The following is a 14,607-nucleotide window of genomic DNA, read 5'->3' as shown; positions in this document are numbered from 1 at the left end:
GGGACTTCATCTACTTTCCATCTCCATGTCGTCTTTTCTGTTTAGCTTGCTTTTTTCATTATGTAGTCCTGCAGCTTGATGTCAGCCTTTTTAACCTGGACAGCATAGATAAAGATGGGGATTTTAGTTGCATCTGCAGAAACAAAGTTGGTTCATTAGATGTGTTAGATGTCTGAGTAACCTCAGTTTTGAGAATGTACATATTTTACAACTGAGTACATCAAATGAAGATGTTACAGTGAATTCATTATTCATTTCTTTGCCTAAAAGGAAGCTGCAGGAAAAGAGAAGCTCTTTCACTTATAACCTTTCACACTTTGTTGGTTTCGTATGAAATGTCATCACCTGAATCTCACTTGACCTAAACCAGACTAAGGAGAGAAAGTCAGTCCAATCATTCAGCTACCATGCACATAATTTGTATCAGAAAGGATTATACACATTGGCAGTACATGGAACAGTGCTGGTAGCATATTTGTCACATACATGAGTTTAATCTAAATTAAATAAAAGAATTATACTGAAGGTTGCAAATTAGAGATTAAAAAAAGCAGTTGTGTGTTACACTAAGGAAATCTGTAAAGTATTAATGTGTGATACCTCTCTTCCCCACTCCTCTGCCTTCCCCTCCACCCCTAGCAGTGCAGGTTTTCCTTTCTTTTTTTTTCAGATCCTCTGAATTAATTTAATGTTCTGAGAACTTGTGTGCTGTAGCAAATGATGTGAATGATCAGATGAAGAAGGGAATCTCGCTTTATAGCAAAATAATATTGCCTCAAACAGGAAACATTTAGTTCTGGCCCCTCTTTCAGGGTACAATACTGTTGTGGATCATCCTCTTGAAAGAGAATTCAACCTTTTCCTTCTTTGCTACGTAATTCCTTATTTTGAATACACTTGCTGTGTTGTTTTGGAGCTGATAGCTTTCCTCCTTAACCTCATTGGCAATATTTTCTACATTGGGACCATAGTGCCTAGGATTAGAATCTTCTGTCAAAAAACACGAATCAGGTCAACGCTAAATGACAATATAATGACCCTAGCAATTATTCAAATGAGCCAGATTCTGAACTTCTATATTGATGAGGAAGGCTTTAGTTTTCATACTATCAGCTTCATTCAAATCTGCTAATGACTAAGTAAATACATGGGGACATTACATTTGTGGCATTCTGTTAGCCTGTTCCAGACACTTACTTGACTGTCAGGAAATGGATATCATCATCAATATTATAAGCCAAGAATATATAAAAATATAAGCATAGAATAATCATCTTGGTTTGTCAAAGTTTAACATCTTGCATCCTGGATTTTCACTGGGAAGGGGGAGGTAGAAACAAACCCAGTATAAAAGTCATGTATCCTGTCTCAGATTTTGTTCCCCAATATTGAAATAGGTGGGACTATTTGCATGGAGCCTGTATCAGTTCCATAAGAACATCTAAGGATAGTTAAAAGTCCCTGGACTTAGCTTCTCTCAGCTGGTCACTGATAACCGAGAGAGTCAGGAGGGCTGGCACTGTCTTGAGAAAAGCCAGGCAGACTTTTCCTGAGGTTGCTGCAATGTTAAATAGGTACCTGTGTTGTTCCAAGTGACATGCAACAGGTCTGAATCTCCCCAAATAGGAACACTCCAGCTAAGTCTTTCAATTCATTTTTTATAGATTTATAGACTATCCCATGTGTTAGAAAAATTGAGATTGGGTGACAGTAGAAATATCAAGTAGATGAAGATGTGTGTCTTGAAGGTGGCAACTGGAGTAAAATAATTTTGGGGGTTTTGTTTTGTTTGGTGGGTTTGGCTTTTTTTTGAGGAGTGGGACATACTAAATCAGGGAAGCTTTTTTCAGATTCAAGTAGTATAAAAACCAAAAACATTTGAATAAGCATAGTGGAAAGTGTAATTGTACCTTCGGACTCTTTAGTAAGAATAGCTTTGAAACAAAATTCTGGCCACCAAAGATACCTAAGTCTTGCTATAGGCACGGAAAACATAAAGGCAGGTCTGGGAAGAACCCTAAATTGTTCTACTCCAAATGCGCAAATTGCTAAAATTTTTAATGAAACTTCATTTGTTGATGGCAGAGTAGGCACTGATATCTAACGTAGCTGATGTCATAGCTAAGACAAAGCAATAGTATGTGCACAACAGTAAATAATAAGCAAAGAAAACTAAGAATGTTGTTTTCTTGTCTGTAGGAAATGCATGAAGGTCTTTCAGACAAATACAGGCTGTGCAGCAGAGTTTTATGTGATTGTGATTAAGGTAGTTTTCCATTTGTTGTGCAGGGCTTCAGGAGCAAATTTCAGATCTTTCCTCCTAAGTATGTTTTGACAGGTAATACTGGAGCTATTACCTGTCAAAATACTGGATCGAAAATAAGTGACAATAGACATCTTCACTAATATGAGTAGAAAAGTCATCAATACGTGCACTTAACAATTCATTACAGATTATATAAATATGCTTCCAAGTGCACCTGTATTCTACTGTATTTAGACAAAATGTAATTATTTGTGCATAGAAGCTGCACTGATGTTTTATATTGGGCAGCACAGGTATGTAAAAATGTGTGGGGTTTTTTAAGTTGTGAAAGATGTATTTAAACATAGAAAAATATAAATAAAAATTTTAGCTACGTTTTGCAGTAACTAGAAAAATAATGCGTCTTTATCTGTAAGAGGTAAGTTAACATCTCTCCCAGCAACTGTATTAGCAGATAGGACATGTTGCAGATGGCATTATCTCATATAGAATTGTATTGTTTTACTGAAGAAGAATTAAATGTGCAGTTTTGTCATTGTTCATTCCCTGATTCTAATGGCAAACCAATAACTTCTGTATCAGTAATGTACTATCAGAATTTTATTTCATTTCTTTAGTGCTCTCAGCATGCTAAGATGTGAGTCAGAAGAAGAATGAATGAGAGAGCTGGCAAAAAAAAAAGAAAAATCCAAAGTTAAGTAGACCATGTGTTCACCAGATTTACAAAAATAAAAATAAAAATGTGTAGGCTTGTACTGGGTTTTTTTCACTGTAACAGAATGCAATGGCCACAGTCCAAGAATTCCTACACCATTGTATAAGCTGGAGTCACCAGTTACCGTGTCAGAACTGTGAAACTCAGCCATATGGCTGTTCATTATGGAAGGATTCTGAGAGGCGCAAGGGCAGGGGCATGCTCAACTCTCACTGAAATACAGTCAGTCATAGGTACTTAATTCATGTAAGAATGTAATCCTCGATGTATACCAACATAGACTGCACTCACTAATAAAGCTTAAAGTTTCTTTTTCTAGGCACATTACAGGTGGAAGTGCAGTGCCGAGGTGCCCCAGCTAAAACTCAGACTATTATGTCACCCACCAAAATAGCTGTTGAAATGCCATACTTATAAGCAGGGTCAATTTTGTGTGAAAAGAAATGTTGTAACACCACTGCATAGGCTGAAAGTAGTTTTGGCATGCCATGTCTGGTTATTTCAGCTTATACACATTTGGACTTGAGGACATACAGAATGAATGCCCCATGTGAAAAGATGTTGGTAAATTACAGAGAATCTAGAAGAGAACAATAATGATCAGAGGTTCCAGAAGCGATGTATGGGGAAAGTCAGAAAGAACTGGATCTGTTTTATATATAAGAGAGTGAAGGAAAACATAATAGTCTTCCAGCATGTGAAAGGCTGTTAAAAATTTCATGGCAATCAACCATTTTCCCTGCCTGTGGGGCTCTAGGAGGGAGAAATAAACTTTGCAGCAAATGTGATTTATGTTAAACTGTTAAAGAACTTCCAAAATAGAATGTCATGAAAGGAGCAAACTCCGTAGGATATTTTGTGCAGTCTCTTCCACTGTAAGCTTTCAAGAACTGTTTACACCAGTCGTACCTGAAAGGATATGGCAATACCTGGTACTGCCACAAGTATTTTTCAAGGCAACCATCCAGTTTTTTGTGTTATGATTCTGTGTCCATATGGTAAACTGATAGTTGTCTCAAAAATACTGTTTCCCTGAGGCAAGTGTATAGAAAGTGGTTTAGTCAAAACTGTATTGTAACTCCGTAATTTGACTTTATTTGCTTAGTTAATTTGCTTTGTGCTTGAGGTAAGACATACATTACTACCTCATGTAATTCTTCTCTTAATACAGACAGAGGGACTATGCCACATGTAGAGAATGGCCATTGACATTTTGACTTAGAAGTTTTCCTTGCAAAATTAAAAATTCTGCATATTTGTTTTCAAAATGTAATGATTAGCTCATGTTTGGTTTAGCACTGCAACCTATTACTTCAGTGCAGGGAGTTCTTTCAGGGAATTTCAGGCTTGAAAAGATCAGTGAATGAATTTAGTGTCATTTAGGGAAAATAACCCCACATTTCTTTATTTAGCAGATTCTGGTGAAAGACTCAAGACTGGTTCTCCTTTATGGTGAGAAATACATCTGGAAAATTTAAGTTCTTCAGACAGGTGTCTCTGAAAGAGAATATTATGATCTACATTTTCCATCATTTACAAAGCTCTTCCTATTTTCTAAGGAAGTTAATGGATACAGCTGGCTACTGAAAGGCACATGGTGGTAATAGATGTTTTTTCTAGGTGGTCTTTCTGGTTAATATCATGGGAACTGTATGAAATACATTTATGAGATTCAGAATTTTATCCATGTATTAAACTAGCAATTGAAAGCTCACCATGACTCAAAGTTCCATTCACAAATCAAAGTCCAAACTGGAACCTCTTAAGGTCCCCAAAATGTTCTCCAATGTACCGTTTCTCATTTTCATGCTGTCTCATGCATTCACTTCTGGCTTTCAGGTGAACTAAAAGCATAAGAGTAATAGAATTTTGTTGCTCTGATGTTTCACTCTTTTGATTATTTTGTTTCACTGATGTCTTACATAATATTCATATCAGCTAAAAGAGATAGCTCTCTTGTATGGAGAATAGAAAATCTTCATTAGAGCACTTGAATAGTAAGCTGAATTGTTCAATATGTTCTTCATACTGTAATGTAATATCTCATTCAGTGAAAGGATTATTCAGGCTGCACACAGCGATCAGCCTTGAGTACAGGAAGAGGATGAAGCAAAAAGTAGTCAGCCCATTCACTTTTCCCTTCGGTTCCATTCAAATAAACCTTTTCAAGACCTTTTTGGAAAATCTTGCTGTACTTAACTGTTTGACAGACTCATCCTTCCAAATGAATTCACTAAGACCCTGCTTTCCCTGCTGTTAGGAAGAGTTCAAAAAGGGCATCTCACATTGATGCCAGCAGTATAGTTTTGAACTGTTCTTGGCTTGTACAGATGAAGGTGAAAGACAAGCTAGAGAACACATTTCAAGTATGCCCAAGATTCCTTTTAATATCTCTTTCCTTTTGTTTTACTAACCGTACAACACTCTGTCATAAGGATCAGAATGGAAACAGTTTGGGGGTTATCTTTTTAATTATCGATTATCTTTCACTATTAACTGTTAGCCTACTAATCATATCTCAGAAATTTCAAAAAGTAAGGGTGTAATGAGGGTTGATTTGCAGACTTACTAAAGGGCTAAAGTTTGTTACGAATTGATTAGCCTAAAGTTCATTTATGTTGTCTCCAAATCCTGTTTGGAACTTTTTTTTCAAGGCTACTGTAATTAAGACCTTAGAATTACATTGCACTGCAGAAGTGCTTATTTTCTATCTAGTTTTTAAACTCCAAATACTCGGTTCAGATGAGCTTCAGCAATCATAGAGTCATTTAGGTTGGAAAAGACTTTTAAGATCAAGTCCAACCATTAACCTAGCACTGTCAAGTCCACCACTAAACCATGCCCCTAAGACGCCCAAGCATCTTTTAAATACCTCCAGGGATGGTGGCTCAACCACTTCCCTGGGCAGCCTGTCCCAGTGTTTGTTAACACTTTTGGTGAAGAAATTTTTCCTAACATCCAATCTAAACCTCCCCTGGCGCAACTTGAGGCCATTTCCTCTTGTCCTATCGCTTGTTACCTGGGCAAAGACACCGACACCCACCTCAATACAACCTCATTTCAGGTAGTTGTAGAGTGATAAGGTCTCTGCTCAGCCTCCTTTTCTCCAGACTAAACCTCAGCAGCTTTGCTTTTACATACTCACAGGTGCATATCTACTATAAATCGTTATAGAGACCAGTGCATACAAATGTTCTTTTTTCTGTAGTAAAAAATATATTCAAAGAACCAAAATTTCCAGAAGCGATTAATTGTTTTGGGATTACATTTGGTGAGATCTAAAAGGATCTGTCTGCCTGGGGCTGGGTGTTCAGTTCTTTCAGAATTTAGGATCCTACTAAATTCAGTGCCTCTCTGAAAGCAAAATGTAAAACTTTAAACTGTTTTATTTTCAGCCTTACTTCTGAATAGGAGTTTATATTTTTATTCTGTCATTTAGAGTTAGACTAAAGTGAATGAGTGACACTTGACCAAATCTTGTTCAAATAAGGCCTAACAAATGTGTTTCTCTATTCCGATTTTTTTTTTTAATCTTTGCATTACAATCTCATGTACTAGTGTCAGTTACTACTATCTTTAGACTCAAACCAGCCCAATCTTTAGGTGGCAAGGCATTGTTGCAAAAAGGAAGATGGCTTCAGAGTAGCAACTGCTTGGAGACAGAACATTAGCTGGAATGTCTGAGGCACTAAGCTAGCCTGATAGGGTTTCAGGCAGTTTCCATTGCCAACAACTGGCATTACCTTTTTCATTGCATAATTATTATTATTATCATTCAACATCATTGTAGAGATACTTTATTTTTGAAGGAAGACTATCTGAAAATGTCATTAGAAAGTTTTGTCTGCAGGACTATTATTATTAAGAAAACCAGAGCAAGAAGTATGTTACATGCTGCTGTTATTTCCTATTCCAGATTCAGCACAATTCATATGCTGTTCTTATAGCAAGGAATGTACTATATGAATCTGCCTATTACTAGTTTGCTGTCTCTTTCTTGATCTGCATTTTGTCCTTACAATCTGAGCTGGCCTGTAACAGCTGGCTTATGTGTTAAGAATCACCTGAAGGGGCTTTTCAGCCTGAATGATGGAACTTTATACTGGAAAATTATTTCTCTACCCTTGAATGTCAGGAATCTTTGTATTCATATGTTCATATGGAAATACACTTCCTTCAGCTCTGTTGATGCATGGTAGCGCCTTCTCTAGTGTCTGTGACTTGTTGAAGTGTGAATATCCACAAATACTCTTAGGAACTCTGTAGCTACTTAAACCCCTCAAGTCTGAAATGGTCTCAAGCTTCTCATTTTTAATGGAAAAGAAGGCATTTACATTTTCTTACAGCTTTGCTTTCAGCAAATGCTCGTACTTCCACAAAGAGCAAGGATTTGCATGGTCTGAGTGGAAGAAATGTAGAGAAACAAAATGTATATGTTTGAGGGGCAGGTTAAGAGAATGTGCCTATCATTAGTTATGTCTTCTAGCTATGTCTACTACTATAGTACTTAAAAGATTTCATAATATATTTAGTAGTCTTTTGAGAGCTGCTCTGATCTCAGATGTAGTGGTTTTGGCAGTGTGCAACCTATGATCATGAAATAGTGAAAGTAGTAGTAAAATGCTTGTCATTACTTGTAATTTAATTTCTCTTTAAAAAATAGTCTTTGAAATCACCAATGAGTTCTTCTATGCTCATGTGTCTGTTTCGTTCATCTTGCCATCTTTCGTGACATGCAAGAGAACATTAGAGAATTATTGGTGAAAGCTGTTTTCTGTAACCGTGTACAGTTAGTGGCACAGAAAAGCTCTCACTGGGTGCAGGTGAATATAGTCTGCAGAGGAAAAGATCAACCCTTGGAACTGGAAGCTGGGTGGATAAGAGGAAGATGAGGACTATGAAATTCACCAAAGGTGTATTACAGACTAACTCTGAAAATAAATAAACCCTGTAATTGTATTTCTGAAGGAGGACGCATGTTATCATCACCATACTTTACCACATTAAAGTTGTCTGTTTTCCAAACAATGTACACAAGCGAGGAAGAAATTGCCCTTACTGCAGAGAAATTAAACACAGACCAAAGACCTAAAGCAAAAAAACATTTGGCAAATACTTTCAGAATTGACTTGTTGACATATAATGTTAAATTTTGGATGACTCAAGGGGTTTGAGAATTTTTTTCTAAAAAAAACATTAACAGGTAACCTCTGAAAAATAAACTTACTTTAAGTGCTGAAGGCTGGGATCTTAACATAGGATAAAACATTTAACAAGAACTCTGTCTCAGAAAATAGTGTCTTAACAATTAACTTATATTATTCGATTCTCTGCTGCTGGTGAAGTCCAATAGAAAACATTGTTCTGATCTCTCACAAAGATAAATTGGACTCTAAATTGTTAGGAGTATTGGGAATGTAAGGTTTATGATCACAGAGCAAAAGAGTGTAGGAGGCAGGTAAGGGCACATCTCTGAAGAAGACCTCTTGTTCTGAGAAAAATAAAGAGGCAAAAGAAATAAAAGTTATAGTTCCATCAGCTTATGCTTCATGTGCTCTTCCAGAAGGTTAAATCCACATCAATCCAAAATCAGGTTTTCTTTCTAAAAATTTGATACTTATTTTCATCAGTTTCCACTTTCAAGTAATACATACACTGGTCTACAAATTGTATTTATTTTTGAACAGTTAATGTCTGCTTTCAGCAGCAGTCCTCTGTATCAGCTAGCTCTCACAGGAAGTATTTTAGAAAAATTTTAAAATTCTTGGAGTTTTTGTTGGATAAAGTAATAAATGAAAAAAAAACCTAAGATCTGCACCTAAAAGAGCAGGCACATTTATTTTCTCCCAGCCTAACTGAAAAGGAGCAATTGTCTACAGGCTTCTAAATCTGAGTATATGCTTAACATTAGATTACTATAGAAAATAAAAATAAAACAAGTATTTTCTGTTGTTTGCAAAGATGCTGGTAACCTACTATGTTCTGAATTTCAATTTCATTTTTGTGTTGAACATTTATTTCTCTCTATTACATTTGGAAGTTGCTTTTATAATGTCTTTCTAGTGAGAAAGCTGGTTAATTTTTCAGGCATGCTTTCTGGAAGCTGGCACTGCTTCTATGAGTGTACAATTTATATGTGGGAACTGCAAGGTAAAGAGGAAAACTGCATGTTTAAGCAAGCAAAGGCATAGCAGACATTTATTTCTTGTATTCATTTTATTAAAAATACATAAAGTATTCTACCATTTTTATTCATTTTTTTAAAAGATCATTCAAACCAAACAGGTTTAGTCAGAGGTTTATATTAAACCTGTAGTTGCTAAAATTACAGACAACAGCTATTATGTATCAAGGTTTTCCATGAAAAAATTTATGTCATTCTATGGGAATTAATAAATAATAAATAATAAACCACAACTTGTTTGTCTAAAATACAGCTAACCAATATAGACACAAGTTATACTGTGTCTATATTAATTAAAGTGAAACTAGATTTACTATAATTACTTGAAATAACTCAATTGAAAATATACCTTCTCTATCTGATTTGCAGAAGACCACGGTGCCTTCTTTTAGTATTAGGAATCTTGCAAATAAATCACTGATATTCCTGAAGTACCTGCAATACTTACTCTTTCATTATTTCAGTAAATGGCACAAGGAAGCAATTACGTAATTCCTCTTAATAAGAGGATTTTATACACTATTAATCCCATTTTTAAGACTGTAGTATCAATAAACATTTTTAGTTACTTTGTTCCAATTCCTTATCTATAAATTAAGCTATCAATTCCCGTAAAAAATTGTTTCAGGTTTTTTTGCCTCTAATGAATGTTCATCACCTGCTTCAGTGGTTAGAATTTTTTCTCCTCTTTATCTAGATTCCTTGTTCTCAGACTGTCATTTGTGAACTGTGAGCCTCAAAATAAAGTGATCTGCAAGCAAAAGCTATTCGGGACTGGGGAGTTTGAGAGCATACTAAGTCTTTTTCAATAAGTACTGTGCAGAGTGAGAAACCTGGAGAACACATGAGTTTCAAATACGCATTTTCCACTTTGGGGGAATCATCAGTTTTTCTCTTGGATTAGCATGATAATTAACATTTTTATCAGAAATACTGTGCAATATTCTGCTTTTGTTGTTTCTTACAGTTTGTGTGTTCTCAATGAATTTGGTATGAGTCTGGCTTAGAGTGATTAATGAAGACATTTATTAAAAAAATGCAATATATTATTACTGGATTCAGAATACACTTCTGCACCATATGCAAGGCTAATTGATAAGAATGTATTGCTATAAATAGAACGGAGACTGTCTCAGTTTCACGTATCAGTCACTGAAAGCAAAATATTTTCAATTATTTAACCCCCATACTACTTTGTACCATGTTTTCTGATTGTTTTAGGGGTTCAGCATTTCTTTTTTCATAATAGCTTTCATTATAAATACCATTTTTAACTGAAACAAATTATTGAGCCTCAGCAATGATGATAAACATATGGTTCTCTTATCTTACACAGAATTATATCAGCTCGTTAATATTCTAAACTATGGTGTTTTGAAACGGAGATTTCTCTAAATTAAATGTCCTGTGCCTTTTAATATTTGATGGATGAACTCTCTCTGTCAAACCATGTTTTTTAAATGTCTATGAACACAATTTCGTTATATGCTTCATAACACTGATCTGAGAAGGAAATTGTTTTTTCTCACAGTGCACTTAATAGTTGTTGGTGCTCTTTCATTTATCCGTGTACTAAAATTATTTCTCAAAAAAATCAGGTTTTTACTGAGATATTTCTATACATACTAAATATTAGCATCCAAGCAACAGTTTATATGTTTGAGAACTAATGTGAAATAGGTGAAATATGGCAAATATTTGAAAAATTGTGTGTCTACCTTTACTGGATTAGTACTGTCACTAAATTCTGGACTGTGAAAGGTGAGTTACTGAAGATATAGGTCATACTTTTAGCTACTATAAAATGTTTTTTCTTTAGTGTATCTATACTTATTTGTATTTCTAATCATCTGCCCCACTGAATTTTCGAATACCCATTATGGAACAAGATATTGTAAGAGCTACTACCAGAAGAGCAATGAAGCAATGACGATAAAATAAATTTCTTCTGTTGGATCCTTAGCAGTTGTTGAACATTCTGTCTCCACTTACTGTAAAAACGTACAGTGATATACACTCAGATGTGTAATAAATGTCAGTTTTAAATGTATTAAATAATTATATATTTTTTCACTACAGGTGAAGTGTGATCAATACTGGCCAAGCAGAGGCACAGAAACTTACGGACTAATCCAAGTCACCCTTTTAGACACTGTTGAATTGGCAACGTACTGTGTTCGTACATTTGCACTTTACAAGGTATATATACTTATATATACTTACAATATACTTTAAATGTAGGCAACTTTTATCCTTTCATTTCCTTTTCATTTTCATTTTATCTTCCTTTTCCTTTTTCTCTCCTCTCCTTTTCCCCTCCCTCCCTTCCTTCCTCCCTCCCTTCCTTCCTTCCTCCCTTCCTTCCTGCCTTCCTGTCCACCTTCCTTTTGCTTCCTGCCTTCCCTGCCTTTCTTCCTTATTTCTGCACTCCCTTTCTTCCCTTTCCCTCCTTCCACTTTCGTCCCACGTTTCCTCCTAGCAGTACTGAACAGTGAAACTTCTACAGACGGAGTGTATTTTTCTTACAGCATGGAGTTTTCTAGGTTAATACAGAGCTCTCACTATGAAAAACCATTTAACTGAATGAAATACTAGCTGAAGTTCTGGCATTTGTTGTGATGCATTACTGTGCAGTATAGTTAAAGCTCTTACATTGTTTGAATCCTGCAATTTAGAATACAAGAAACATTTCCCTCCATAGCCTAAGTTCCATTTCTCTTTGGCCCCAAATGTGATTTAAATACACTTTGCTGGTATATGTGTTTCTGCAGTTGTTTCATTGAAAAGTGCTAATATCACGAGTGGCAGTTTTGTCATGAAGTTTTTTAATTTCATAGAATGGTTCAAGTGAGAAAAGGGAAGTGAGGCAATTCCAGTTCACTGCCTGGCCTGACCATGGTGTCCCAGAACACCCAACACCATTCTTAGCTTTCCTGCGACGAGTCAAGACATGCAACCCACCTGATGCTGGACCTATGGTCGTACATTGCAGGTAAGCCCAGAATTTCTTTCAAAGCATTTTCAAAGCATCTTATGTCAAGATTGCCATTTTCTGTATTGTTGCAGACCATTATGGCACTGCCAACTTGGATGGGCCAGAATTATTTTCTTTGGTCTGTGCAAGAGGAATTAATTTTAGAATATCTAAAGGTCTACAGGGAGAATGTCTGCAGGGAGAATACAAATGTATCTATGGCATTCAGAAGGTGACATGAAAAAGAAAGAGGATAGTGTTGATTTAAGAACCTGAATATTGAAGAAAGTGTGTTTTGAGCAATGAAACAGCTTTTGAAATGATTACTTATATTGTATATGAAAGTAAAGAACATGAAAATTAAGAAAGATAAATGGCAACTTTGATTGAAAATAGGTAGAAATAGAATCTGTATTCAAGGTTAAACCCTCATCTTACGACTGTGAGGAGCTGGAACTGCAAAGGATGTACCTGGGGAACAGGCTGAGCTCAGTTCTGGGGAAATGAGCGTTCCATGCTGTTTGCACGGTAGCGAACCTCTTTAGGCATTATGAGTTATAAATTAATAAACTCTCAAGAGAAAAACATCAGCTCCTCATAAAGTTCTGGAAGTAAGGAAAATGAAGAGGAAGAGATGGAGATTCTTTGAAAATCTTTGTCAAGAGCAGACCTTTTAGAAAGCCTTAAAATCACACTGATAACATTGTCAAAACATATGTGTTAATTCTCACAGAAGTAAGCTGTAAGACGGGTCCCCCTCATTCCAGGGCTATGTTGATATAGCTTACATAGCTTACTGTGCTGCCCCTTTCAAAGTGAATTCCTAAGATCACTGATTTTTGTGAACTTCATTTTGGAATACCTTCAGTTAGTAAGGCTGAGAGCTACTATTCCCTGTTTACTGGAGCTACAAATGCTTAGCATATTTGAAAATCAGTCTTGCTTTTGTCATCCAAAAACTGAGGAATAGGAATTACAAGGATTACAGCATACCACATCCTCTAATTCTGGCTTCTTAGATATTGGTAAGCCAGCCATGGAAGCTGGTTATTTGAACATTTTTAAGGTGATTAAAAGAGGCTTTTGTAAATGAGATGGGAAAATAAAGTCAACAGGAAAACAAAATAAGCAGGACTTCAATGTTGAAAGGCACAGACGGTTTAGAAAAGATCAGAAAACATGGGTGACAGACATTTAATGTTTATTGAAACACCAGGGTTAGGAATGTGGAATAAATATAAATAATAATACAAATCTATTTATACAGTTTGCTGAGTATTTCCTGAATGGAGCCAAATCTTTCTGTACCTGTATTTACAGGATCTTAAAACATTTTGAATATTACCTAGAATTATAGATTGCCTCAGCTATAGTTTCGTCAGCTTCCATATAGAGCATGCCTCCAAAGGTGCTCAGCAGTGAAGATGTTATGCTCTAAATAAAACCCCAAATTAATAGAAGAAATGAATCCTCTCACTCTGGGAAGGTTGTTAAGTTAGTATAATTACCTAAATTCTCTCAATGCAAAAATAGACTAATTAAATCAGTTGTTAAGAGTCATACAGCAAGTAATTGGAAAGGATGAAATAAAATACAAAGCTTATTGCCACTCAGTGGTATTGATGAACAGTGGTGTTGATTTGATGCCTGCTGAGGGACTTCTTTTCCCATTTTCCTATTGATTTATTTATTGATACTCTACAATACGCATATCCTGGTAGTAAATTTGTTGAAGCTCTTTGCCTTATGTATAGCTTCTTGAGACATTAAGATTTTAGGCATTTCATACAACCTATCATCTACAAAACAGATTTCCACATATTCTATTATTTTAGCAAGCCTTTTAAATACCACTCCCAACAATTTGCCTATGAGCAGAAGAACTAATAAAACCAGATTTCTTGCAAATTTACAAATTTATGTCTCTGTATTTAAAAATTTTATGTGACTGGGCATGTAGCAGCAAGTGTTGTGGACAGTCCAAAGTTTATGAATGTACTCATTAACTCATCAATGTTAATGTGTTGACTATCTAACTGATAGACCAACAAGAATAAGTTACTAAAGTCTTTCTTATAATAGTAATGTTAATGTGGGTGTCTCTTTCCAGGCATATTGTAGCAACATTGTATTTTAAGATTTGTATTGCCTTATCATTTTGAATTTGACATTATTAAATTGGTAAAAGAATCAAAAGAGGAACAACAACAGAGCATCAGCACAATTTTTTTAGGCTAAAAGTTATGTCTTGCATTCAGTGACATGAAAAGCTTTCACATTTAGTTTGAAATTAAAGTGCTAGATGTGCCTAAACATTTCATTTCAAGCTCAGAAAAAAATTAATTTTATGTTGAAACAGAAAAAGTAAGCAAGTTTTGCATGTTATCTATTTTTTTCTTAGAATCTGCTTTCAGATTTTTTTTTTCCTCTCTTCTCTGTTGCTCACTTTGTAAATTTCTCCATTCCAC

General features: G+C 35.4%; 1 protein-coding gene across 1 annotated transcript in view; it reads left to right on the top strand.

Moving 5' to 3' along the window:
* The window catches only part of PTPRD (protein tyrosine phosphatase, receptor type, D), a 289,678-nt gene that overhangs the window by 243,480 nt on the left and 31,591 nt on the right, over positions 1–14,607 (top strand). Inside the window, 2 exon segments of the mRNA XM_009328051.1 lie at positions 11,245–11,364; positions 12,003–12,157. Of these exon segments, the coding sequence (XP_009326326.1) occupies positions 11,245–11,364; positions 12,003–12,157 (275 nt within the window).

Source organism: Pygoscelis adeliae, unplaced genomic scaffold (assembly GCF_000699105.1).
Source record: "Pygoscelis adeliae isolate BGI_AS28 unplaced genomic scaffold, ASM69910v1 Scaffold45, whole genome shotgun sequence".
Taxonomy (NCBI): domain Eukaryota; kingdom Metazoa; phylum Chordata; class Aves; order Sphenisciformes; family Spheniscidae; genus Pygoscelis; species Pygoscelis adeliae.
Note: the sequence above shows the minus strand (reverse complement) of the source record. Positions and strands in the feature narration are given on the sequence as shown.